At 41.5% G+C, this 26,250-nt stretch overlaps 2 protein-coding genes across 4 annotated transcripts in view; both read left to right on the top strand.

Annotated features, from left to right (window-relative positions):
- The window catches only part of ppp2r3a (protein phosphatase 2, regulatory subunit B'', alpha), a 60,494-nt gene extending 55,981 nt beyond the window's left edge, over positions 1-4,513 (top strand). The window contains exons 9-13 of one of the 2 annotated variants that reach the window (XM_039785782.1): positions 35-124; positions 342-517; positions 687-804; positions 1,416-1,523; positions 1,739-4,513. In XM_039785782.1, the coding sequence (XP_039641716.1) occupies positions 35-124; positions 342-517; positions 687-804; positions 1,416-1,523; positions 1,739-1,835 (589 nt within the window). In that variant the 3' untranslated portion in view covers positions 1,836-4,513. The remainder of the gene's footprint in view (positions 1-34; positions 125-341; positions 518-686; positions 805-1,415; positions 1,524-1,738) is intronic. The other variant, XM_039785783.1, reaches the window with a different exon arrangement.
- A 7,852-nt stretch (positions 4,514-12,365) lies between these two features.
- fndc3ba (fibronectin type III domain containing 3Ba) overlaps positions 12,366-26,250 on the top strand; it is a 107,725-nt gene continuing 93,840 nt past the window's right edge. For both annotated transcript variants that reach the window (XM_039785544.1, XM_039785545.1), the window contains exon 1: positions 12,366-12,476. The gene's annotated coding sequence lies outside the window, so the exon portion shown is untranslated. The remainder of the gene's footprint in view (positions 12,477-26,250) is intronic.

Below are 26,250 nucleotides of genomic sequence, written 5' to 3'. Positions count from 1 at the left end.
TGAATGTGAGTGGCTCGGTCTCTCTTGTTTCCAGGGGTAACGCTGTGCAGAGGGAAGGAAGGATGAGCTACGCTGAGTTCGTCTGGTTCCTCATGTCTGAAGAAGACAAGAAAAATCCCACCAGGTGATATACTGTACAATCAACAATACAGCTGTTGGAGCATTTTCTTTCTCTCTGCATGTGTTGAATAAATGTTACATCCCAGCCAGATGTCACTTTATTTGCAAATTCACTTCTCCCACCATGTATGAGTGTGTGGATGGTAGGATGGAGAAATGGAGAAGTGTGTGTGTAGTGTGTAGTGTGTAACTCTGTATGCATTTGTCCTTTCTCTCTCCAGTATAGAGTACTGGTTCCGCTGCATGGACTTGGATGGCGATGGCATCCTGTCCATGTTTGAGTTGGAGTATTTCTATGAGGAACAGTGTGAGAGGATGGAAAGGATGGGCATCGAACCTCTGCCCTTCCAGGATTTGCTCTGCCAGATGCTCGACCTGGTCAAACCTGAGAGTTCAGGTTAGTGCCGGCACAAGCTCACCCTTGGTGTTTTTCTTCCTTTTTATGATGACATTATCTTTTCTTTCTCTGTATTGGAAAGCCACACCCTGCCATTGTCCTTTTTACCTTGCTGTCTGAACTTTACACATGCACGTGTTTGTGAATATATATATGTTGTTTTCTCCAGGTAAGATAACCCTTGGTGATTTGAAGCGCTGTCGGATGGCCCACATATTCTTTGACACTTTCTTCAACCTGGAGAAATACCTGGACCACGAACAGAGAGACCCATTTGCTGTGCAGAAGGTGTGATTTTGCATCTCTTATATGTAATATTCAGCTATATTGCAGGAGCTGTCAATTTGAAGGGGGGTTAGAGTTGTTGATTCCTTGTTGCAATAGAGAAAAGGAAAAATAAATCTATCAAAATTAAAAAAAATGATCTGCAGATGTGAAGCAGCACGTGTCACATAATTGATAAAACGTGTCCCTTGTTAACTTTCGACATATTGTGGAAGATGATGGAGATATAATAATATGGGCTATACCAGTTCCCTCAAACTTTTCAAACTACTGCGTTGCATGGGATTCAAATATTACTTTGTTTTCAAATCTACAAAGTTTTTTTTTTACAGAATAAATTCTCAAAATTCCATTACTATTAGAAAAATGGGCTATAGGGGTTTTGATATATATGTATGAAATTCTCTCTCTCTCTCGCTCTCTCTCTCTTTTTTTTTTTTTTTTCTCTCTTTTCTTTTTTTTTTTTTTTTTTTTTATATTTTTTTTTTTTTTTATTTTCACAAAAACTCTTTTTTTTTTTTTTTTTTTTTTTTTTTTTTTTTTTTTTTTTGTTTTTCTCTCTTTAAAAAATTTTTTTTTTTTTTTTTTTTTTTTTTTTTCAAAAATGTTCCACGGACATTGATAGTGAAGGTCCAGAGCCATCTGATTGGGATAAATATGCCTCAGAAGAGTATGAGATACTGGTGGCGGAGGAGACTGCAAATGAACAGCTACATGAGGGGTACGACACACACACAGACTCACACTTACTTACACGACTGTGTGCATTTCCAAGTATTGAAATATAATCAATCTTTTTAATAGGCTGAGTTCTCTCCAGTTTTCCGTGCACTTAGAGAAAACACCCCTTTTAGTAACTGAAGATTAGCTTGATTGTCAAGACAATAAAATGATAACAACAAGTAACCAGTTCTACTCTGCGTGTTGTGTTCCCAGGTCCTTTGATGATGACTATGAATCTGAGGAGCTTCAGGTTCCGGAAGAGATTGGGAATAAAATGGAAAAACTGGTCATATCGGACCTGTCAGCATAAAACTTCTTCCCTGGAATTTCTAGGCCTTTCTTTCTGGAAAACAATCAGGAAAAAAAGTGATAGAAGTACCCTTTGGATGGATGCATCAAGAAATACAGTACATGGGCGTAAAGACAGAGAGAGAAAACGGTTTTGGCATCTGTTTTTTGATGACTCTGGAGTCTCCTCAGAATGGATTGTTTTTTTCGTTTTTATGTTGTGTGTGTGTGACCGTAAACCAGTACGTGCTGTTCTTTGTCTGGTGCAATAACGTATCTGTGTTCATACAGAAAACAATTTCACTGCCTCCAGCTCTACACTCCATCCAAGAGAACAAAGCCAACGATGGGGAGGAGAAGTGTATGATAAGCTCTAAAAGGAATCAAGAAAAAAAATGTCACTGTAAAAAAAAGTTTTATTGTAATTATGAATTTTCTACAGACAATCCTGCCAGAAGACAATCATGTGAAGGTCGACAGATAGATAGACTGTCAGTTACACAAATAGACTCCTGGTTGGAGAAACGGGGGGGGGGGGGAGGGGTGCTGAAACCGATAATTACAGTGATAGGCACTGAAAACACACACTCATCTGCTCAATAATAATACATACAGACAGACACTGCCATCAGAAACCTGCTGCGTTCCTCGGGAAAGGAAGTCGTTAAATCTCTAGTCCCTTCAGGGAGGAATCATGTTACGCTTTGGGTGATTGTAACAGTGCCACGCTGTGGCCAGCCTGTGCTACTGCATGCCATTACTTTCATGCACGGTGCATAATGGCCGGGTAACTTTTCCAAGAGGGAGTTCAGATCACTGCACAGCCTGAGCTGCTCTATTATTAGTGCGGCATTATCAGCGCTCCCTGGAAAAAGTCTCTGACTGCATAGACTAAAAGGTCCCTCTACATTGTTTTAATTCTCAATCAGGTCACAGTGAGACATATGCACATAAAATGATGCATGTTAAAAAGCATATCAAGCTCTCTGGTAGAGTTGCCCACACATTTCCACCTGTAACGTTTGTACAAACGCAATAGATAAGCATAAGAACTGTGAGTTGTTCCTATCAGTCTCAAGTAATTATCTAGCACATCCCACTGTATGTTTTCTCATTCTTGTTGATTGTGTACAGTACCTGGTAAATACTTTGATCTGTTTTTTAAATTTAAGCCAAAATTGTCTTCTTTTTTTTTCTGCTTAAACATCTCATTGTCATACACCGTTTGAAACTTTCTGACGTCCATTCTCCCTGTAACACACACCAAACACACCACTAAGGATGCCTCCTAAAGTGTCAGTTCACCCAAATTATGAAAACACATATTCTCACACCTCTAGTGGTATCTAGCTTGCACATAGTTTTATGTACCTGGCATTTTTGCCTCAAGCACATTATTGGAGTTACCTACCGTAACGGGGGCATGTGTTAATATAATTTTGCCATGCTTTAAGCACCAACATACTTACTTTCACCTCTATTTTATTTAAATGGCAGCAAAAACCTCAGAGATGGATATCTTAAAACTATTTGCACAGACAGATATACCAAGTGAGATTTTGCCTTTATAATTTTAAGGGGTTGACTTTTTAACTCCTATATTTACTGTACTGCACTCACAGGGACAGGTGCATGTATGTACACTGTGTTTGCTTAGAAATCATTGGGGTGTGTTTTTAGGCGCATGTAATGTGTAGCTCTCAGTTTCGGGCTGTTTATACGTCTTAGTTGTTGCTATGGGGATGGTGTTCCCGGGGTCAGTGTGTGTGTGCGCGCTTGTATAACTCTTTAATTAGGTATGGGACAGCTTTTGTCCTCATTGGCTTTAAATTCATAACTCCTTTATTGGCACTTGCTGTACACAGACACACACAGATACACTTATGCACACACCACACTACACAGTAGTTACTATTAAAAGGGAAAGAAAAGAGCTAGTGGATGCTGTAAGGCCTTAAGGACCTTAAGTTTCCCACTTCTGCTCTACAGCCATTGTAAATGTGCCTGACTGTGTATTAAAACTATATTATTATAATAATAACTAATGATAAGCCATTATAGATATAACGGCTCAGATTTTTGATGTATTTTGATGGTTTGTATTGCTGTGCCACTGTGTGGCTCAGGATAGGAGGGTAAATTATGTTAGATGCGTGTACGTTTGTGTTTTCGATGCACAGTGGGTTTCATCATCAGAAGAGGGGATCCTCTGGAGGACTGATCTGACAATCACAAAAATATGAGAAACCTCTCATATGGAGAGCTCTGAGACTGATGTTTCACCAATGTGGTCACACTCACACTCACATACTCCCAAGGAGACCTGCTCATCCAGACATTATTTAAGAAGAACTGTTGAAGGCAATGGGGCGTCTCCGATTGTGTCCTGGTACTCACACATGCAACATCAGGCTAGGGGAGAAGCCATGCTTTTACTTTGAAATTACATATTTACCTTGACAGGTAGACGGAATAATTTTGATGTACTTCCTCTGTGCAGAGGAGACTTGAGTAGGCTGAGATGTGTTCAAATCCTGATTTATTGTATTGGCATGGTTTTATTTTTGTCAATCTTTCTTTCTTTTCACTTCTTTCTTTCTTTCTTTTTTTCTTGTCTTCTTTTCTTTGCCCCGCCCCCTGTTATTTGTTGCTTTTGTCTGAATTTTTTAGGTTTAAATAAAGATGTTTCAAGAATATTAATTCTCCTTGATGATTCTTTACAGTTACCCACATACACCCCCCCATCCTATCCCCTCACATAGAAAAATCTCTCTCACGCACGTTCGTCATCATTCCCTCCTTGTGTACACACACTGTGTACAGTAAGTGTGTTTGTCTGCAGTGGTGCTCAGTAGAGTGTACTTTACAGGCTTTTGAACTGCTGAGTGCCCTGTCCGGGGGTCTGACCTTTTTACCTAAAGGCAGATTTTTTTTTTTGCCATTTCTACTTTTCTGTACATGTGTTGGAAATACACGTTACAATAACACATTTTATTCCACATTAAGCAAAATTGACACTGGGACACTTAAAGGTTACTGAGGTTTGTTTTCTCCCCCAAGTGCAGGATTTGATTCTCAGACCCACATGGCTTGGACTGTGACTGGCCTGACGTCAGCAGCTCTTTATTGAATCACTGTGGCTGGCGTCACTGTTGGCTTGACACACACCAAGTGTCTGGTGAGTGTGGCACATTGTTGATTGTTCTTTTGGGAGAGCACATTAAGCGACACCCAGGCAAACCACCAGCCAATGATATTAAGTTGACTGATGATCACTCAGTCATTGGATTTTACCATAGACATCACAGTCCGTGTCGTGTGGTACAATTCTATTTTTCTAGCTTTTCAAGTGGACCCATTCTGGCACCCCCAAGTGTGTGTCCACACCCAGCAGGAGCCAAACGGTACCATCTGGCACCACTGACCTCTTTGCTAGTACCACCGTCCTTTCCTTCTTTATCCTACTTTTACCAAGTAATTACAGGAACATAGTTATAGGAACAGTCCACTTCTAAACCGACTACTCTTCCCCCAAAACCGGTTTTTCCATTTGCATTCACACTGGCCAAGTGGCCATAGGAACTGACCTTTTGTTATTATAACACAGCCATCTAACCACCACTATGCGGAAAAGGGAAAAGATCCTGCCCTGAAGTAGGAGCTGAAAGAGATGCAGGAACTGTAGCCAGAGGAACTTAATAATCCCCAAATTGGTCCAGTCGGAACACGAGAAAAAAAGGGTTCTGGGAACGTTATGTTCTAGGAACTGCAAAAATCCCTGCGGTCGGAATGCGGCTTTTGTCACATTGTCCTCGCCACACAGACAGGACAGGACAGGCCAATGCCAGAGCCTGACAAGACAGTCACCAAAGTCATTAGCAATCCTCATCATCATCATCATCAGGGAACCCTGAATGTCCGTATCAAATTCTGTACCAATTTATGTTATAGATATTGAGATATTTCACAGGATAAGTAACATCTTTGACCTTTCGGCAGCACTACAGGAAATGTAAGATAATTACCAAAGTCATTATGATCCATCATCCTAGCACTATGGATATCTCTACCAAATTTTATGACACACCATCCAATAGTTGTTCATGTATTCACTGACATTGACAACCGTAGTGCCATGCTACTAACATGGTTAAAAGTATCCCTTTACATCTATACAAGTTTTAGTTTTTAGGTTGTGATCATCTGTGTTTTTAATATTTGGACTGAATTTGAATTTCAGGTAGCATAGCTTACCTCAACTGATCGCGTTTTGGGATGAAGCCATCACACGTTGATTCCCACACTTCTATTTGCCAGTATTGATGTACTCATTTCACTCATTCAAATTCATTTATGTGGGACTTCTCTTACAGTTTTTTTCTTAGATATGTAATCCATGGCAAACCAAGGGTGATTGTAGGCAGGGGTTTCTGCTGGGGGTTTATTGTTCTGAATACAAGGATTGTCCTGGGAATGGTGTAATAGTTGGCATGCCAACATGTTGTGATTTTAGCAATTTTCCTCCCACCGAAGGTCAGAATTGACTGGTCATTGTTTGAAATGGCGCTATGCTTGTTTTTTCACAAATGTCAGGGACAAAGCGATTAGCCAACCAGATCGCTGTCCCAGCTCCTTGAGTCATGGACATTCCTCTGCCATGATTGCCAACACCCACCACCCTATGGTGGTGTGACCCAGTCGGTGTGATGTCACTCCCTGAGATGCCATGACTGGAAGGTGTTCTGTAAGTAGGAACACATGACATGTTCGGCAGAGCTGGAACAAACACAGATCACCCCTGAGCTTTAGATAAAGCTAAAAAAAAATCCCCCAAAAGAGTGAGTACGCAACTGGAACCAATTCATCTTATTAAAGAGAGAAAGAAAGCGACAGAGAGATGTGTCTGGCCATTGAAGGCTCTTGAATCAGGCGAGGGTTGTGTTTGTTCCAGACATACCAGTGATACCAGAAACATGAGCTTTTGATAAAGCTGTTTGGAAAAGTCCGGAAAAAGAGTGAGGAAGCAACTGGAAGCAATTCATCTTATCAAAGAGAGACAGAGAGATGTGCTTGGGCACAGAAGGAGTTCTGGTGCCTGTTCCAGACATACCAGAGATACTAGATATATGACAAATAAAATACCAAATATCAGTACCAAACATCTAAAGCATGTGTAGAGGTTTTAGCCATGCTAGCAGCTTGGCTTAAACAGTCTGTCTGTTGGTCTGTTCACCACTTTGGTCCAGACTGAAATATCTCTGCAAATATTGGGCTGTTTGAACTTTTGTACAAAAATTCACAGTGCCCAGAAGATGAATCCAAATGATTATGTCGATCCCCTGACTTTTTCTCTGTCGTCACCAGCAGCTTGACATTTTGGTTCAGATAGAAATGTCATCAATATTGAGGGATTGATTAAATACAGATATGTGTATCCCCCTCAGAATAAATTCCCCCACTTTTCCTATAGCTCCATCATCAAGTAAAACTTTCAATGGATCCAAATACTTTGCTTTGTTACCAAATACCTGCGAAACCAATTACATTCCCACTAGCCTCAGCTGTTCTTTGTGTCTAATGTTAATTAGCAAATAAACAATACCTTCTAAACATCAGCATGCGAGCTTTTTCATTGTGGGAACATGCAGCCTTGCAGAGCTTCAGCATGGCTGCAGATGGTGATTATATTATATATCTTTCAAAAATATTCTGATGGCATACATTCAAAATGAAACTGGGTTAAAATTGTTGCACCATCTGTGTTGCCCATTCATCTCAGTATTCATGGGTCTTCTGTGTTGACAGCCACAGTGTGCTACTGTACCACCAGATGGCAAAGTTTCCTACACATGTGGCTTCAATTAAGAATAACATGACAAAAATATAATAATCATGCATTATTTTTGTCTTGAATATTTCATATAAAATGTCTACCTGTGACCTTAATATTTATATGAAGGTGTGATTTGCTCACTGACACAACATAATGATTCATTATGATTTATTATGTGTAATCCCAGCACATAATGGTACATTGCACAATTTACTGCCAAAGCTGCCACATGCCACCAAGAAGCAAAAAGCAAGGCTGTGATGTTAGCACATCAAAAGGCATTTGTTCCTGATCATTTTCGACTGATTTAGCAGTTAAAGAGAAATGTCATGTAACAAAATGTAAAGCAGAGAATATTTTTTTATGGTGCTAGGAGGTGATTGGATTTCGGTAATCATCATATTACATTCCAAATCACGTCAAGCTTATTGTCCTCTCTTTTTCCAGACACGCACGCACACGCACGCACACACACGCACGCACACTTACACGCACACGCACACACACACACACACACACACACACACACACACACACACACACACACACCAAAGAAATTAGTAAAGTGAGTGTTTGATTGTCCAGACAGCTGCATCGCACAACTATAAGAAAAAAGAAAATGAGAGGGAGGGGGGAGAGAGAGGTTGTCAAAGAGTCAAAGACAGAGAGAGAGAGAGAGAGAGAGAGAGAGAGAAGAAGAAGAAGAAGAAGAAGAAGAAGAAGAAGAAGAGAGGCATGCCTGCTCTTGTTGGTGTGCAGAGAGCTTTGGGTTGACTCCTTTGAACTTATGATGAGCCAAATTCCATCCTCACATCCATGGGAGGAAGTAGCCTACCTGACACACACACACACACACACACACACCTCTGCACCATCATGTTCCCTCCAAGTCTTTTCTGCTACCAGACGCCCATTATCATCTGTCACCTGGTGCCTCAGACTAGCATTTTATTGAACATATGTGCACACACATGCTCATGTAGACACAACATACACACACATAAATGCATACATAAACACACCCACATGCATGTAAGACCCAAGCGAGGGCACAATTAATATCTAGAAAACCACACCGAAGAGCTGGCTGCAAGCCAACAATCTCTTACCCCACTTTCTCTGCTTTGCTTTCTCTGTGCTATTACAATATACAGTACGTACTATGATATGGCTGGACACATTCCACTGACTTCAAAGACCTCTGGTGAACTGAGTGTGCATGATTACAGGGAGGGCTTGCTTTAAAGAGCCTCGGAGAGGAAAAAACTGAGAGGGAGAGACGGGGAGAAAGAAGTAGAGAGAGAGAGAAAGCAGCTGGGTTGGTGGTAAACATCTGGTGCTTGTGGAGGCCTGGCCCTGACATACAGGAGAAATAGCTGTGTCGCTGTTCCAAGATCTGCTCCCTCCAGTCTGTCCTCATCCACCCTCCTCCACAGATCTAATCTAATGTGACTGGCTGTCTGTAAGGGTCCAATACGTCACTCAAGGTTGCCCTACTTTGGCTTTGTTAACCGATTTATTTGAATAAATAGGTTTTTTTTATTTTTTATTATTCACACATTGATGGTACACAACTCCCAAATGTGCCCTGTTTCCACTGTACAAAATCGTGGGAACAACTCCCTGATATTGGGTTACAGTGTTGCAGCAGTGTTACCCTGTTGCACAACAATTCGCTTCTCACTTGTTTAAAAGTTTCTAAGCCCTTCCCTAACTCATCTGCTTCTCTTTATGTACATCTTCTCCTTTGTGATATATTTCAAAGAGGAGATTAATAAGACTTTAACATAGATTTACCTCATTAGTGTACTGGGACCTAGACATTTGAACATCCATTTTTTCACGATAACTGGTCAAACTTCATGTGCTGTTGAAAATCTGGTTGTAAGATTGTTTCGTCAACTCTGAATATTGTGTAGTTTACTTTAATATCCACTTGATGGCTTGTAGCTGTGTTGAAAAAAAAAAATGAAAAATGCTTTTTCTCATCAATGTGATGAAGTACCTTGATTTGAATAATTTATTTAAGATATGTTCTGGATTCTTTTTTTGTTAATGCCATTTCTTATTGAAAGGTAGCTACTTGATGGCTAAATAGGTGGACACTTTATGTTGATGACAGGTTAAAAAAAAACTCAATTCTAAAGACTATGTGGCCGGGTTGGCTCAGTGGGTAGAGCAGGTGCACATATACTTGGAGGTTTATTCCTCAATGCAGAGGTCCAGGGTTTAAATCTGACCTGTGACAATTTCCTGCATGTCTTCCCCCTCTGTCTCTCCCCCTTCTCACCTAGCTGTCCTATCAAATAAAGGTGGAAAAGCCCAAAAGAATATCTTAAAAAAAAAAATACTAAAGACTATATATTACAACACACTGAATACACTATAGCAGAAACATCAGTGCATTTTACTGTCCTGACCTTTTTTTATTATTATTAAAAGGGAATTTTGATAGATTTGAATGGGTGAACTCTTTTGGTACTGGCTCAAATGAATTTCCAGAAAATTTGATCACAATATAAATCCAAACAACTGGAATTTGGAAATAACCCAGAGTGGTATCGTGCACTATTTCTGCAGTTAGGGGGCTCCACAGTCTGTCTGTGCCCACTGTATATAACCTGCGTTGTACTTTTGGTGTGTGAGAAGGATTTTTCTGCCTGCCATCTCAATTGCCCTTTAAGGATGATTAGTGTTTATTGAATAGAACTGAATTGAATTTTACTTTTTACAGGCACACTGTCCTGATCCAGGGCCATTTGTCTTTCTTCTGGCTTAGAACTACACCAGTGGCTGTTTTCTTAGTGCAGTCGCTGGAATGTGTGCGTGTGTGTGTGTGTGTGTGTGTGTGTGTCTGTGTGTGTGTGTGTGTTTGCCAGCAGAGAGAAATCTAGAACTCAGGGGCACTGAGTGTATTTGGCTGAGTCTGCTTGCTTGAAAAGACAGAAAGAAAGAGGCCGATTACTGTCGGAGCCAAAGACGTACATGACAGATGGAAAGCCCATTGTTCATTTATTTGCAGCTTGTTTGTGTGTTGTTCGCCATTGCTCTTTGTGTAGCTTGTAGTTAATGTTAATGTAAAAGAAAACAGTGTCTTCTCTACTGATTTTATTTCCACATATTTCAGTCTGGGACCCAAATTTGAAAAAGTCAGTTCTGGGACTGGCTGTAAGTCTATGTCTGAGTCTAATGAGGGTGTTATTGTGCAGTGAATGATTCACTTTCATACTGTTTTCAGCTGAGTGGCATTCACCTCTCCATAGTCATCAGTCAAAATACTGTATGCATTCAATCTGTTTTAGGGGAATAAAATATACTTGATGTTGAATATTTCTAAATTATACAGCATCATCATGGTCTGTAATTTTAATCCCATTTTAGTTTTGAAATGCACGAGAAATATTCTCCCTTTCCATCAAATGGCAATAAGTGGCAATTACTGAACCTAATCATATTATGCATTAGGCATCAAAACACTTGGCAGGTTCTCTGCTCTGATGCTGACATGTACTGATGTTAATGTCTTACTTTCAGGCACCAACACGCACAGATATAACCACTCTGTGTATACATGTATCTGTGCATTCAGTTAAAGGAAGCTGAACGGATATACAGTACTGTAAAGTTACAGGTCATATTATGGTTTATAATATGCATAGTACACATGAGGCCTAGTGATTCCTTTCAACACATCTATAATGCACTAGATTCAGCACAGATGCCACTGATTTTTAACTTGGTTCTCCTTTTTTTTTGGTATAAATCAGATCATGATGTTTCTATCTTAAGCACCAGTGTCAGACCTGTAACCCTTGGACCTGTAAGCTGAGGGATGCTGGGTTCCAGTGCAGCCAACAGAGGGTCTTTGGCCTGTTGTCTAAGTTGTTTTGGAGGCATTGGATAGGAGATTAAACCAACTTAACACTTCATTTATTATTATTTTGCACATGTTATGTCTGTAGGAAACTATTGCATATAATAATAAATAATAATTTTCTTTTGTGATATTGACATTTATTGATCATTTGGTTTTTTGTTGTTGTAATAAAGTGACCAGTGCAAGCAAGGTGACACAAGTCCAGCAGGTCATTTGCTGTTGTGGGTTCCGGTACAAAGATATAGCTGTGTCAATGAAAGATAAACCTAAACCAGCCTAAACTGGATTCAGCTTGCTTTTATTTGCAGAAGAGTTCACCCACCTTTTTGGGCTGACATAACCCTTGACAGCAATTCGTTTGGACACAACAACCTACCTGCCCCCTGGAAATAAAAATAAATAAATCTGAACGTGGTGTTTGACGTGTCCAAATGGATGTTTCTTTCCATCATTATAACTTGTTTTCTACCTTCACCTGGTTAGTGGCCATCAAATAAAAATACTAACACAAAATGTCTAAAACAAAAGTTATTTGTTAAAACAGCACCAATGTTTTGTTGCTATGGCGATCAGAATGAATCTATAACAGTGAAAACCGTTTTAATATTGATACATAAATGGATAGAATACAAAAACTGGATCAAAAATCGTTTGGAAATGCCTGTAAAATACCTACTCTGCTCGAAAAGAGCCTGATGATTGCTTCTGTCCCAACGGTGAGGGAGCAGCTCTGCTCTCTGTTTTGGCTTCTTTCTTTTTTTTTTTTGTCAATGCGCAGTGTATTACGGTAAAAGGAGGCGGGCTCTGACCTACATGTGCGTCGCGTTTTGATTGACATGGCGGAGTCTCCCAGTACGCGTTGCGCCGCGCCAGCAGACAGGCAAGACTCGACCCTGGGAATAAAAAAAACACACGCAGCCCCGTCTGTTTGAAGATTATTTTATTGCAGCGAGGTAAGTTCTTTTTACACTTCTTTCACGGTACGAAACCACCCCGCAAAGTACGGGAATAGAGGCAGATGGAGTCGATGTTGGAAAAGTTTTAGAAGTGCGTGTCTGTGAGTGTGTGAGTTTGGAGAACTGAGCGCTGACGCCGGCAGTCTGGGCCACTTGGCCAGCGCAAAGGAAAAAGGAAAACTGCTTCGCTGCTGCTGCGGAGGGAGGGAGAATCGAAACTTTTGGGCAAAAAAAAAAAAAAAAATTCCCGTTTATTTTAAAAACAACAAGTTAAAATCTAACCAGCGGGGCTCATCGTGTTAGTTCTTCACACTAGTCGAGTGAATGTGTCGGGCTGTGCGTTTGGAGTCTTGCTCTTTGTGGCCCCGATTTCTCAGCTTTCGCGAAAGAATGTGTTTTTGTCTCCGAGGACTTCAGATGGAGTGAGTGCGCAACAGGAGAAAACCTTTTCTCTTTTGCCTATTTCTGCAACAAATCGCAGTTGTTGCACCGCGACTTGCATTGTGGAAATAGTCGGTTGTGTTGTTGCTGCTCAAAATCAGGAAACGAACACTTTTATAGCTGGAAAATAACTTGGAATGGAAGATGCTGAGGCAGCCAGAATTGACAGAGGGGGTTGCGAAATCATTGAATTGACACTATAGGGGGGTTCTAATGCATTGGGTAACTGCTGAGAAATGTTAAAGGGAAGGGGTTATAGCGACTTTCCATTGAGTTTGTGTGCGAATGCAGGAAAAAGGCTTAGGAGAAGAAAAAAAAAATCCCAACTCCAGCATATCCTAGCATTCCTTCCAGCCAGTCTCTCTCTCTCTCTCTCTCTCTCTCTCTCTCTCCCTCTCCCTCTCTCCCTCTCTCCCTCTCTAAGAAACGACTACGTGTCTGTCTGTTTGTGCAGGGAAGACAAATCTCTCTCTGATGCAGACGTGGAGATCAAACATTGGTCTCCTGCTTGAAACAGTGCCGTGTTAGTTCAGAGGAGAGATGTGGCAGCAATGGGTCGGAAAATTTGAGATGCAAAAGATGACTTCGGTAGTCAGATTTTGGTGGTTGTGCGTCAGTTTAATAAAAAAAAAATGTAATAACAGAGTGAGTGGTTAATTGTCATGCTGTCATGATTAGCGGTGGAGGTATAATTGGGGCTATGATTTGAGAATCACATATCCCCCTGCTGTGGGCTCTGGATCCAGTGGGCACGTTGGAGAATATAAGCTAGGGGAAAAAATAACCACACACACACACACACACACACACACACACACACACACACACACACCACACACACACGCGCTTACTTTTTTCAGGGGCGCGAGAAAGAGGAGAGGGAGAAATCCGATCCCAAATACATGACGTCAGATGGCATTCCTTTGGTGAAAGGCTGATGTGGCCTTGTATTTTTTTTTTTCCTGTGAAAAACTGATATCCGAGTTTTTTTTGTGGGGGATTTTAAGGGGGGGGGGGGACGAAATGATTGGCTGTTTTGGTTCAGGTGAGAGCAAAGGATTTCTCTTTTTGGTGCGTGAATGGGCAATTTATTTAGCTTCCACAAGTCAGAGGCATCAAAAAGTCTTAGCATCAAAAGTTTAGGCTATTGACAATGAGCCACGGTGTATAGATGGAGACTAGCCCTGTGACATGATTTATGCATTTTACAGACATCTCTTTCATTTTTTTTTTCATCTTAAAATCTTTCAAAATGCCTCATTTCCAATTCAGGCCCTAATTCACTGGGGTCACTGAACAGGTAAGAGGATTTGGGAAGGCTCTAATTTGTAGCCCCAGGACATTTCTTTTAGTTTCTTTGGTTTCAGGCGAGGTTGTTTATCACAGCCTGCAGCTCGAGTGTTTTTACATTGAGAAAGAAATACTGTTGGATTTTGCAGTTGATCAGTCACCACTAAGTGGAAGAAGCTGTGTTGGTCTGACTACCTGTGTAGCCTTAAGTTCCAGGTGCTGAGCTGATCACAAAGGTGTGTAATCCATACTGTCAAAGCAAAAACTTGTTTTTAAATGGATTAAGTACTACACCCATATCCCTCTTAACACAAGCTGAATGAGGTTTATATCACTGTACACTGTTCTCTGAAAGTTAAGCCTCTTTGGCTCCAACATTTATATACAATAAGAATGTAAACAAAGCTCATAGGCTGACATTTGAAAAGTTGTAAGAGCCCAGTTATGTTGTCCTTGTATTCATAGCAAATTTTATAAAAAGTTAGGATGAAAACTCTTATTTCAGCAGTTTAAATGCTAGTTACACAGGCTTTTTGAGTTTTTATGTTTGTAAACTGTATGTATGAGTTAAGTTTGCTGTCAGGAGAGCCAGAAATGTGGCACTAAAGAGTACAACAGCATAATGTAAGCAGGGATTTGCACTCAAACTGAAGCAATTGCAAGCAAGGGAAATTATACTTGTAAAATCCCCCTTTTCTGTGTTTTTTCTAAAACTGAATACACTGCAATTATGTAACAGAACAGAAAGAACTGTGTTTAGACTGGAGTCAGGTTAAAGCGGGGTAGCCATTGTTGCTTTAGCCTTTCTACGTCTTTCACATGAATAGGCAAAGGGTTGAATAACGCTTTATATAAGTTAACGATCTATGTTCTGAAACCATTATGGCTCTGTCAGGTACAACTTTGACAGGTACAACTCATTCAGCTGTGTCGGCCTGTGTGATGGTGAGTCATCACATGGTTTAAATGTAACTTTGCAGCTGCTTTGTTTGATCCCACTTAATCAGTTTGTCAGTTAGTTTTATTCCACTAAAGTGCCCGAACAAGGACAGGGGAATGGGTGCCAATAATTCAGAGTATATCATTAGTAACTCAATTTATTGTGCTTTCTTCGGACATACAGTTTACCACATGTAATCAAAGTTTTGTTGAAGTAACGCGCTCCCTATTTCTCCTCCAGCAGGTGAAAAATAAACACTCAGATTGATATATAGGGACCCGGGCCTTGATGGACTGGTTGTGTTTGCGTTTAATATTCTGAGACAGGTTATTCTAAGCGCAATGAGGAAGTTCTCCTGTTTCATGAGGACTCGTGATGCCAAGAGCATCGGTCGCCATCTGACCTCAGGCATAATCTGGGTTCTCTGCTTTCTACCCTCGGTGACTTGCGGTTCGCTGTTGGCCCAATAAAACCTTCAGGTACGCCTGGTCGAAATGGGGTCAGGGAGGGGACAGGATGATTGTGTGTGTGTGTGTGTGTGTGTGTGTGTGTGTGTGTGTGTGTGTGTGTGTGTGTGTGTGTGTGTGTGTGTGTGTGTGTGTGGTACCCTAGAACATGTTATTTGACGGGTAGTGTTACTAAGCAGTGCTTGTGTATCAGGAACAGAAGCTGGGGCAACTATAAAGTTACACAGACAAGACAATGCAGCTCTGGAAAGTGTGCGAGCATGTGAAAGAGAGGCAAAGAACAAGAAGAGAGCTTCAGATGAACCTCTTCCAGTGTTTCCCCTATAATTGTACAGGCCAAAAGGAAGCCCCACTTGGGGGAAAATATCCATTGTGTTTTCAGTATATTCATTCTGCAGCGGCGCAGCGCCGTGAGTCCGTGACCAAAGCAACTGTATGTTACAACATGGTTAGTTCACATCTGTAGCAGCCGTCGACATTCGAGTATGTTATCTGAACTACTAAAGTCAGTTGAAATGTTGTCGGTAGCCTAATGGTTACAAATACGTACCTGCTTACGGATTCCGTATTTTTAGCTGAGCTTGACCAGAGAATATTCGAATAAAACGGATCGTTGATACCGTTTTGCCCTCGTTGTTCTCGGTGGAAGTGATGTAATGTAGCGTTTAATTTGGAGTGAGCACTACGCCGATAATGAAAATAACTGTTGGTTAAAACCCTAGTCAGTATAGGACAGTGGTGATTCCAGTTCAAAATGCTAACCCTGTGAAGATATACGTTTATCCACCATTTACTTTTTTACATTGTCTTCAAACAATCATCCACAATTGCCCTTTAAATATACTGATATTGACCGTTTAGTTGGCCCTGATAAGCTGCCCATTATATCTGGAATCCTTCCTTCCATGAATTGGTACGCCTTTGCTATGTACAGTACTAAACTACATCTGCACCTTGCACAACGTCGGCTATCAGTTGAACTATCTGTTTCGCGAAAGATCGCTGCCCTCGCTGTAGCAGAGGTGTGAGTTGGTCGAGTGGACGAGCTGCTTCCTGCTTCCTTGCCTGTGGGTTGGATGTGTGGAGGCGTTCCTGTTCTGTGAGGTCAAGAGGTTGACGGCTGGAGTGTCTGCAGCTTGTCTTCCTCTCGTCCCTGTAACCCTTCTCTCCCGATAATGCACAACACACGGGTTATCCCTGTGGTGGAGCAGACAGGTGCGTTTGCCTTGAAAACCATCTCTGCTGCGGCTGCTGACACATATGATGGAGCGCAGGGGAGCTCTAGAGGGTATGCCAACGCAATGTTTCATTCATATTAAAAACAAGTGGCTTTATTAAGCTGACAGAAATCTTCATGCAAGAAACGACTGACTGATTACCACTAACTCTGCCATTTATAGATTAATCTGTAAATCGTTTAATCAATAACGTGTCAGAAAATAGTTAAAAACATACATTAAAATCATCGGTCCAAAACTTAAATATATTCAGTTTACTATCATACCTGACATAATGCTTAAAAAAATAACTTAAACAGTTTCCTGCTGTTGGTATCCATCAGTAAATGATGATGTGTTATAGCGATGTTGCTCCTCTTACATACTATGAATTGGACTGACTATCTGTTGAACGTAACGCACAATTAGTGGATTGTACAGGCTCATTTAGAAAGTGTGGTTATGCGGGTTTATCTGAAGTTCTTGGTTTGTTTTGTCATTTTTATGTGTATGAGTGAACAAAGTGTCTTGCATTTGCTGTTACAGTAGGTTTCATTCTGATTAAAATGTGGTGATCGAGGTTAAAGTTTGGTCAAACTAAACCTGCAGGCAATGTAAAAACTTACCAAATAAGAGCTGTATGTAGGTGCAAAGTCCAAAACAGGAAAAAAAACATTGTCATATCTCACGACAGTGGCTGGGTATCTGCTGCTTGATGCTTTCACTTTCCATTTCCCAGAGTTTTGTGCCGGTTACCTAACTGTCTTTCTCTTTCATGCTCTCTCCCTCTGTTTCTTGGTGTTTCTTTCTCTCCCATATGAACGGTGGCTTTTTGTTGAAGTATCCCAGCATCTCATGTTTGCTTGGCACAGAGCTGTAATGTTTACCCTCCTCCTCTCTTTCTTTCTGCCTCCCTCCCTCCCTTCCTCACTCCTTCCTTTCCTTTCTCATTCCCAGAGCCCTGTCTCCACTTTTTTTTGTCTCTCTTGATAATTTCCTGCATTGTTGACAGTTGATTTAGAAGAAGATAAAAGAAGCCTTTCAACTTCTCTACTCCCCTCCCCTCTCCTTGCCTCGCCTCTACTTTCCTATTGCCCTCTCCTCTCCTCTCCTCTCCTCTCCTCTCCTCTCCTCTCTCTCTCTCTCTCTCTCTCCTCTCCTCTCCTCTCCTCTCATCTTTGGAGGACAAAATATGGAAATCAATCAATTGAAAATAGCACATTTTTCATAATACAAAAAGGGAACAACAATTTAGAGCTGATACTATTAGTCAATTAATCAATTAGTTGACTGACAGAAAATGTATTGGCAACAGTTGTTTCAATCACTTTTCAAGCAAACATGAGCTGCTTCCAGCTTCTCAAATGGTCTCAAATCTGTGGGGATAATTTGCTTGTCTTTTGTCTTTGTGAGTTGTAAGTTAAATATCTGTTAAGTAGCAAACTGAAGATGTTACCTTGTGCTTGAAAACACCTCCTTGGTGTGTTAAGATGGACATTTCCCGTTATTCTATGGTGTTTTATAGACCAAGTGATTAATTAATGAATTAATGAAGATAATATTTGGTGGATTAATGATGATGAAAAACGTGGAACGTAACACATTTTATATATATATATATATATATATATATATATATATAAATAAGAGGTGGAAACATATACTAACTATAGGCAATACTGACCAAGAAATTTTAAGGTTTTTAAACATGGTCAGAGTTAAACAGCAGTATAGTATAACATAGTAGTAGTGTAGTACAGTAGTGTAAGACACTTTTTTATGACCTTTTGTACAAATATCAGTAATATTTGTGCAGCTTTGATGCATTTGAATACACAACATAGTTGACACATGATGCAATGCATGACTTCACCAAAACACTTTCACTTCTCTAGTTGCTGATTTGAGTAGTTGCTCATCACTCTGTGTCGTTTGAAAGTTCTTGACAGCAGTTGTATGGCTCCAGTAGAGACAACATTGAGACAGAAAGGCAGAGTGACATTTTGAGGATTAGATCAAATGATGAAATAAAATGATTAGTTAGATTAGAGTTTAGCTCGCCATTCCCATAGATGGCGCTGCGTCGAATTCACACTGACGCCTGGGCACTCTTGTCATAATCAAAAGAAGAACGAGTGCAGCAGAAGTAGTTTAGTCAGCGCAAACAATGGCAAACCTCACAGAAAGAATTATTCAACCTGCTCCATCCTCATTGAAGGCGAGAGTTTGGGTACATTTCGGCTTTTATAACCTCGAAGGGAAGACGGAACTTGATAGGAATCATCCTATATGCAGGCTTTGAAAAGCGAAAGTTAAGTATTTTTGGAACACCACAAACTTGAGAACTCACATGGTACGCCATCACCCAGAGATTAACATTAAAGACGTGGATGAACAACAACCTAAGGTACCTAACATGCCAGTCAACCAACGCACTCTTTCAACGCTCTAAACTCCGACCAAACTCTGAACGGAAAGCTCTTTTTATTTAACAGTTTTATTTTGTACTTGAATTAAATGTATTTAAAAGCTGGCCAAAGCTTGGCACTTTGCAGTTTTTGGTTGCAAAAGTTTTTATTTTTGTATGAAGACATATAAAGTCAAATCAAACTACATTTCATTTGTTGTTTCTTTTTTTTTTGAGCCTAAAAATCAATATCGAATCAGATCGTGACATTTTCTGAATCGTGCACCCCTAATGACGAATAGATAACGTGTTTGGAATCCAGAATGTAGTCTGTCAAGTTTGTCATCAAGTTCTCGTTTTGTGGATACGTGGATACGTGGGTGAGTTCAGAGTCGTGAAGCGCTCGGCTGCCCTGCCCTGGCCGTGCCCCTGCAACAGTTCCTCTGGGGTATCATCCATCAAAATAGCTTGTTGAAGAGCTGCCCACTGGTGTGTGTGTGTGTGTGTGTGTGTGTGTGTGTGTGTGTGTGTGTGTGTGTGTGTGTGTGTGTGTGTGTGTGTGTGTGTGTGTGTGTGTGTGTGTGTGTGTGTGTGTGTGTGTGGTCAGCTGGCTGAAGGGACCAAGCATGCACCTATACACACACAGAGCACCGACTTAACACACATGCATGAAACATGCACACACACAGAGTTAACTTTACGTGCCTGCATTAGCATGCCAGGCGTGTTGGTGTTGCTAGTTGGCAGGCCCATGGAAAGTTCCGCCAGTCGTTAATGGCTGTTTTTATGCCTGACTGTGTGTGTTTGGAGTGTGTATCTCAAGTGTCTTGAGTCTGCTGTGGGCTGGGGTTCATGTGTTGGTGTGTGTTGGAGTGTGGAACTGAATCTGTAACTTGTTATATTTCTGATTAGTATGTGGCTGGAACTGAAATTGGGACTTGTGTGTGTGTGTGTGTGTGTGTGTGTGTCACACTGTCACACTGTCACATGTTGGCGGCTTTGTTAGACCAGAGTTGTGTTATGCTTAAGGAGGAAGTAGGTGTTTTTTAATACAAAGCCACATGTTTTATTGCTTTACCTTGTTAAACCATCCTCCTCCTCCTCCCCCCCCCCCCCACTCCAGGGCATGCAGACACACTTCCACCCTCCCCTCCCTCCTCTCACCCTGTCTTCCCCCACCCGTCCCAGCTCCACATACCTGTCTTTTCTCGCTTTTGCTTATTTGCCACTCACATTTCCACAAGGCTAATCGTTTTGAAAACGCTGATGGGCTTCATCCACACTAGCAATTTTTAAGATTTAAAAAAAGAAGTAGTTTGTCATACACAATAAAATTCAAAACCAGGAGGAAAAAAAAAAGCTCATATTCTGTGAGGACATGGACCAACACAGTTACTACTGTTATGTTGTTGAGTATAAAACAATATAAAAAGGTGATTTGATCATAAATACCATACCAAAATACCCAAATCAGCTGATACGAAACATGGTTAAGGACAACACCTGTATTGTCTTATTGGCTGTCCCAACGTTTTAAAATGAGTGACCATGATAGAAAGTTAACCTTACTGTCGCAAGTGCACCTGATTGAGATTATGTAGGCACCATCATTTTTGGAAAAGCTTTTATCACTTTGGAGAGAGTTTCAAATAGAAAATGCATTTTCTGATTTATCCGGCTTGGTGTGGACATGGCCTCCCTTATTTTCCCCTTACTTCTCCCCTCCTTGCCCTCAAGCAGGGACCCCCCACAAATCACTAAAACATCTCAAACACACATCCACCCACACACGCAGACAAGCATGCAGAAACACACACTACAGCACTCACACACACACACTCAGCCCTGAACTAGTGTGTGAAATCCTGAGGTTGATTGAGGAGGAGGAATGTGACCTAGTGACCCCAGGCTGTGGGGAGGTGTGTGTGTGTGTGTGTGTGTGTGTGTGTGTGTGTGTGTGTGTGTGTGTGTGTGTGTGTGTGTGTGTGTGTGTGTGTGTGTGTGTGTGTGTGTGTGTGTGTGTGTGTGTGTGTGTGTGTGTGTGTGTGTGTGTGTGTGTGTGTGTGTGTGGTTAAGGAGCAAGTGATTGTATGTACACTTTCCATTGGCTTGCTATTCCCAGAAGTGTCTTCTCTCATTTTTCAGCCCATTTCACTTTTCTTCTAAATGGATTACACACTGCTGCACGCACGCACACACACACACACTCACACCACATTCATAAACTTGACTATGAGTTAGTCATGGAATTAGGCATGTAAAGTACCATTCATTCATGATTGTCTTGCTCTGTTGTGAATGTAAAGGCTGTGTGTGTGTATATATATATATATATAAAAAAAAGTGTGTGTGTGTGTCTTGTCTGTGAGAGAGGAGCAGGTCTCTCATGTAGGTGTGACTAAATAGTATTTCTCTCTCAGCATCCACACACACAGACACTCACACACACACCACCCACTGAGCAAGCTTTTTCATGGCCCATAAAACTGATGATCTGAATGTCTCTTGGTGGTTTGTCTCTGTCTACGTGCTCGTCCATGAGAGAGAGAGAGAGAGAGAGAGAGACTTCTTGACTTGGCATAGCTGTCTTAATTAAGACTCATGGCATGCAGCCCTGATGGAGCTCAGCATTAGTGGCAGAGACACGCTGTGTGTGCAGGCCTGAGCGGCAGCAGGTCCACTGGCAGGGAATGTGGGCTTATTGTCTGGACTCTGTGGTTGTCCTCCTTTACTTCTCTTTACTAGCCACTTGTAATACAGAGTTGATTAGGATGATTGTAGGTCATTGCATTGATATTCATGTTAATACAGAGGTAGGTGGGTCTTGACAGCAAACTTCACAGCAGTGATAAAACAACACAAGTTCTCTAAACTACATGAATATCTTACAATAATGATAGACATAGCCTGTGTGTTTTTAACATTATAAACTGCATGCCAGTCATGCACTTCTGACTCCAAACTCTGATTTGTAAGATTTTATTTGATGTTTAATCCGCTGTATGTTGCAATCTTTCTCTGCATTGGAGTGTCTGTAATGTACTGTAAAATGAAAGAGGAGGGACGCCTTAGCATTGACTAGTTGCCTAATGATTGATTCATCAGAAAACAATTAAATATGTCTATCGCGATATCCTAGAGTACAGTATGACAACAGAAAATGTCGTGCTTTGTCCGACCAACAGTATAAAATCCAAAAATATTCAATTTATTAGAAAGTAAGACTAAGAAAAGAAGCAAATTCTCACATTTTAAGAATGTGGAACCATCAAATGTTGGCAACTATGCAGCTCTAGTATATTCTGAATACTTTGTGATTAGTCTTTCCATTATTTAAATAAGTTTCCCCTTATTTGCTGTATAAGCATTTTCAGAAGCATTGCTCATATTTGCCTCAATCGCTTTGTGGACTCTGTAATAGACAGACAGTGTCTGTACGGTAAACCTACATACAAACCTTTTTTTTTCACATGCGAGTTATGTGTTGTAATTCAATTCCAACAACTGACTTTACAGTAATTATCAAAACAGTCACATTGGACACATTTCCATCTCATTCTATCTGTCTTTCTGTACCCGCATACAGAATTGTACACACACACACACACACACACACACACACACACACACACACACACACACACACACACACACACACATATATATTGTGTCCGGTGTCTGATCCTTGAGTCTCATTCTGTGGTATGAGTTTGGGTTTGGGGGTTTGACTCCAGGGACCAATTAGCGGAGATGTTTATTGTGGATTGTACAGTTAAAGCCCCACAAAGGTTTTCCCTTTTTTAAACTTGGTGTAACCAGAGGCCAAATCATACACTGAATATGCTGAATATGCATGTGAAATTGTCCTTCATGAGGAACTATAAGTAATCTTCAGTCCTGTGGTGTTGTGGTGTGGAGTCTGGGCTCAGCTGAAAGTTTACTAGCTGGAGTGCAAGACTGAAAGTATTGTCCGCTTCACCGCCAAGGTATACAATGTACTGTGTGTATGTGTGTTTATATATGTGCGCGCATGCTTGTTTTTGTGCATTGGAGTTCAAGCATGCCTGTGCACCCAATTGGTGTATTTTTATGTGGGTGTGTGCGCGCCTGTGTCGGTGTGCCGATGTGCGCAGTGAGGAGGAAGTGGCTGTGTTTGTTTAAACTAAGCACGCTCAGCCATGTGGGACAATTTAGCGGGAATGAGAACCCTGCAACTCCCTCCTCCCCTCACCCTTCCCCAAGCCTGCACTGACCTCCTCCCCCACCCTACCCCAAAACATTCTGAATGGGCGGCTGTCTTTTGAAGGCTGAGGGGTTGTTTGGGAAATAGGGCCAATACTGCAGGGGTGAGGAAAGGAGGGAGCAAGAAAGGAAGAGGGAGGGCAGGAGAGCCCTCAAACAAGTTAGAGATGGAAGTGGGACAGAAGAGGAGGAGATGAGGGAGTAGAGGAAGAGGAGGAAGGCTGAGCGCTGGTGCATTAAAATCAAAGTGTAACTAATGTTCATTGGCCACTGGTCCTTTCTTGTGAAAACCATGCAACCGTGAAAGTCATACAAAACACAGACGTTGTTTTATCTGAGCCGCCACTTAAAAAGGATCCAGCCCGGTGGGCGAAAGCATCATATTTATGCTAAAACCCTGTATTACATGGAGCCAACTGCATTACACAGCAATGAAGAAAAAAGGTGGTCGGCAAGGACACATGAATGAGGCTGTGTGGAGCTAATGCAGAGCTGATGCTATGTAATGTCATGCTAGCATACTACTGTCATGTCTGGCTTGTAAATGAATGTCTGATGCGCGTGTAAGGCCTCCCGAGAGCCACACTACGGATAATTTTGGGATTATATATGTGTGTGTGTGTGTGTGTGTGTGTGTGTGTGTGTGTGTGTGTGTGTGTGTGTGTGTGTGTGTGTGTGTGTGTGTGTGTGTGTGTGTGTGTGTGTGTGTGTGTGTGTGTGTGTGTGTGTGTGTGTGTGTGTGTGTGTGAGAAAGTGAAAGACAAAGAGAGAATGTTTTAGGTTTTTACCTGAATTGAGTTCACACTGTCTTCATAGCTCCATGTTGACAAGAGGAGAAATCCCTTTGAAAGAACATGTATTTCTGAAACTTCCATTAGTCCAGTCTGAGACTGTGGGCATTCCCTCAGACAAAGCTTGGAAAAAGGTGCCCCCTCGCTTAGTTTCGCTCAATTCCGTGATGCCTATGGGCTATCATAATTATGTTATTTGATCCCATTAGACACTCAACATTGAGCCAAGATAACCTAATATTGCTGTTTAACATAACTTCACCAAATACATAAAAAAAAAGTTCTGTCCAAAGACATTTATTAGTTTCTGACTCTAGGAAAGTGGGAAAACCAGTAAAATTCCCCAAAACTGCTGAACTATCACTTGAACCAAATCACACACATTTAGGCTATTCTATGTGATCTTCTTTTGATAACTAAAGTTTTCCACTTCCATTCCAGTCCCCCTGGGGAGGCTTGCCTCCCACTTTAGAAACTTCTGTGTTTCTGTGCTTCATGATTGCAGCGCGCTAGCAGCGAGCTAACGTTAGCGCGCTAACGTTCGCTAGCTCTAACATCGGTAGTCAAACAAACATCAATGATCCATGAATGATGTCTTTTTAATAATCTATACGTTTCTCTTGCAGTAGCCTTTCTACAATAAGCCTTGGTAAAAATTACTATAATCCGTTCAAGGAGTTGATAAGCAGACAGATTAGCTAGCTAGTTGATAAGTTATCTACTTCCACTTTATAAACAGATAGCCATAGCAGCTAACGTTAACGTTACTTCGCTGCTGGAGCAGTCAGCTACTTTAGCGATGTTTAACGTTGGCTACATAACGTTAGCAATATATCTTGTGTAGAATCCAGAGGGAAGGGTCAGGGAGCAGAGACACAGTATTTAGATGAAGTGAGCTGGTTTGACCATGGAGATGGGACATGCTCGCTTAGCTTCACCGCAGTTGTGTGCGTCAGCGGCCGTGGGAGAGGGTGTAAAAGAGGGGTGTGGCGATGACATCATCAATACGGATTCGTATTCACCATCCATACGAAGCCAAACGAGAGCCGTTTTTGGATTTTTTTCACCCTGAGACCTGGTTTCAAAAAAGTGCGTTTTCAGGCAGTGCGTTTGCAGGATTCGTCTGGACGGTCGGCCCAAACGATGCAAAACATGTGCGTTTGCACAAAAAAACTTTTCCGTGTGGACGGCCCCTTAGTTAACTTTTTTCTTATTGATCCCCAGTGGGGAAATTATAATTCATTCATTTGTCTGCTCTCCATCCGTCTTTCTACCTTTTGTTATCACTGGCTTGCTTGTAAGTTTGTCTGTGTTTGACGCTGAAATATAAATTAAACCCTTATGTTGCCTTAATAACCTTCACTTTTTAAATTTAAACTGCACTAGCTTGCAAAACTCAAGCACACCTGAAGGCATGCAGATCTTCAGAATTTGATCAAGGGGTTCAGTGGTGCAAGGGTACAAGCGGCCGAAATGGGTTTCCTCAGGAGGGTGGCTGGCGTCTCCCTTAGAGATAGGGTGAGAAGAGAGAGTCATCCGTGAGGAGCTCGGTTGAGGTGGTTCGGGCATCTGGTAAGGATGCTCCCTGGGCGCCTCCCTAGGGAGGTGTTCCAGGCACGTCCAGCTGGGAGGAGGCCTCGGGGAAGACCTAGGACTAGGTGGAGGGATTATATCTCCAACATGGCCTGGGAACGCCTCGGGATCCCCCAGTCGGAGCTGGTTAATGAATCGGAAAAGGGAAGTTTGGATGGATGGATGGATGGTTCAGTGGTGCTGTGCCTGCAAACTAATCTTTAAAGATCCTTGAACGACCCCAGCTCTTATTTAACACCTTTAGCAAGCTAGCCATGCCATGCCAGCACCCAGATGGCTTGTGTGTGCATCTCCACAGCCTGTCATACTACCCACCAGTCAGCCCAACTCAGCCTTTAGTCTCCTGGCTTTTCAAACTAGCCTCCATGTGTGTGGCCAGACTG

This window comes from Perca fluviatilis, chromosome 20, assembly GCF_010015445.1.
Source record: "Perca fluviatilis chromosome 20, GENO_Pfluv_1.0, whole genome shotgun sequence".
In the NCBI taxonomy this organism is placed as follows: Eukaryota; Metazoa; Chordata; class Actinopteri; order Perciformes; family Percidae; genus Perca; species Perca fluviatilis.
This window is presented reverse-complemented; position numbering and strand designations above follow the sequence as displayed.